The sequence below is a fragment of the Trypanosoma theileri genome (genome assembly GCF_002087225.1).
Source record: "Trypanosoma theileri isolate Edinburgh chromosome Unknown TM35_Tth_3_V1, whole genome shotgun sequence".
NCBI lineage: Eukaryota > Euglenozoa > Kinetoplastea > Trypanosomatida > Trypanosomatidae > Trypanosoma > Trypanosoma theileri.
Genome location: NW_021639845.1, coordinates 710,567 through 712,951, shown reverse-complemented (window position 1 = coordinate 712,951; position 2,385 = coordinate 710,567). Strand labels below are relative to the sequence as shown.

Genomic DNA, 2,385 nt, shown 5'->3' with positions numbered 1-2,385 from the left:
AAAAAAAAAAACGAAAAAAAGAAAAGAAAAATTTTTTTCAAAGAAAATAATAAAACTCTGTACCCATGTCTCTAAATCTCGCTGAGGCCGCAGATGAGCGAAGCTACAGAGAGATGGAGAAGTACACGGTGGAGCGGGTGGCAGGACAGGGAACATTTGGCACCGTACAGCTTGCTGTGGAGAAGTCTACAGGTGAGAATGTAGCAATTAAGAAGGTTATTCAAGATCCACGTTTTAAAAATCGTGAGTTGCAGATTATGCAAGACTTAACTCGCCTTCAACACCCAAATATTGTGATGTTAAAAGGGTATTTTTACACCGTCAGTGAAAGCCGACAGGGTGATGTTTATCTTAATGTTGTTATGGAGTTTGTTCCAGACACATTACACCGAACCTGTCGAAATTATTTTCGTCGCCTATCGAGTCCACCCATGATAATGGTGAAACTCTACATGTATCAATTACTTCGGAGTATTGCATGTTTGCATTTACCCTCAGTTAATGTGTGTCATCGTGATATTAAACCACATAATGTGCTTGTTGATGAATCAACAGGCGATCTTAAACTCTGCGATTTTGGAAGTGCCAAGAAGTTGTCACCAACAGAGGCAAGTGTGGCGTATATTTGCTCACGGTACTACCGTGCCCCCGAACTCATTTTTGGTAATCAGCATTACACCACAGCGGTGGATATGTGGTCTGTTGGTTGTATCTTTGCAGAAATGTTACTTGGTGAACCAATATTTTGTGGTGAAAACACTGCCGGCCAAATCAGGGAGATTGTGAGAATCCTTGGTCGACCATCCCGAGAAGAGTTAGATAAGATAAATGCCCTTCACACTGATATGAATTTGGCAAATACGAAGCCTGTACCATGGGAGAAGGTGTTTCAGCGACAACTTCCTCCTGAGGTGTATGATTTGTGTGGAAAGATCTTTAAATATCTTCCCGATCAACGCATAGCCCCATTGGAGGCCCTTTGTCATCCACTCTTTGATGAGCTACGTGATCCCGCTACGCGGCTTCCGAATGGCAATGAGCTTCCTTCGCATCTGTACCGCTTCTTACCGGAGGAGATTAATGCCATGACAGAGGCACAGAAGGCACACTTATTGCCGAAAAAGTGAAAAAGATAAGTTTGTAGGCGAGTGGGGCAAATGTGTGATAATTTAGTTAGCTTCAAGTGTGAAAGAACAGGAGAGGAGGAACAAAAACAAAAAAAAAAAAGAAGAATGAGGAGGGAAAGTTTGTAGAATGAATGCATAGAGTATATGACAGAAAAAAGAGGGAGAAGAAAAGGAAAAAAAAAATGAGAGTATATATATATATCTGTGTTTCTTTGTATGTTTTTGCATGAAAGAAAGAAGGAATGATATGAAGAGTTGTATGTGTATGTGTGGGTTTGGGTGGGTTTGCAGGGTGGTGATAAAGGAACAGATGATCAGGTAACAAAGAAAAGGGTTGAGGGTTTTTTTTTTTGTTTTTATGGTATCTGGCTTCAACCACACGCTAAAAGAGAAACTCAAGAAAAAAAAAAAGATAATAAAGATAATAGGGGAAGATTTGCACCTACATGATAAAGGAACGACCAGCACGGTGATGGATTAGATGTAATGTGCACATCACTAGCATTCGTTCATTCACGGTGTGCTTTCTATTTATCTTTCTGTATTTGTGTCTCTCTTTTTTTTGAATTTGGGTGGAGTATATAATTATAAAGACTTATATATATATTTAATACTTATACGTGTACGAAAGCAGATGGGAAATAGATTGGTACACCTCTTCACGCACACAGACATGAACAAACAAGCAAGCAAACGAACAAACAAACAAACAGGGGTACACATATACACACTTACACAGGCTTTCACATGGGTTTATATTATGTGAAGAACGTCCTTTCTGTGGTATTTTGCGAAGGTTGGGAGCTGATAATATTCTCATGATGATGTGTTTCCGACTGTATTAGAAGACCTGACTCCATAGTTCCTTTTCTTTTCTTTTTTTTTTCTTTTCTGTTTATCCTAACTACATATCTACTCCTTGTTTTTTTTTTTTTTTTTTTTTTTTTTTTTACTGCTGTTGATGCCTTTTCATCAATTAAATAGCTTCGTGTGCGGTATGCTCACATAATGAGCCATTTTTTTTTTTATTTATGTGTGTGCGAGAGGAAGAGAGCATACAATGAGAGAAGTATTAGATGAAACAGAGTATATGTGTATGTGTGTGTGTTTGATTTTTGTGTGTATATATGTCCTCTTCTGATTTTTTTCTTTTTTCTTTTTTTCTTCATTCTTCTGCGACCACTATACTGTGGGTTTGCAACGGCGAAAAAAAGAAAACATTTCTCTTAACTTCGCTGGTTTTTTTTTTTTTTTTTTT

General features: G+C 38.0%; 1 protein-coding gene across 1 annotated transcript; it reads left to right on the top strand.

Annotated features, from left to right (window-relative positions):
* Positions 1 to 65: 65 nt before the first annotated feature.
* On the top strand, positions 66 to 1,127 carry TM35_000033680 (putative glycogen synthase kinase-3 alpha; the record flags this gene model as incomplete). Its single annotated transcript, XM_029022135.1, has 1 exon — positions 66 to 1,127. The coding sequence occupies one exon, from the start codon at positions 66 to 68 to the stop codon at positions 1,125 to 1,127; it is 1,062 nt and encodes a 353-aa protein (XP_028886681.1).
* Positions 1,128 to 2,385: the final 1,258 nt, after the last annotated feature.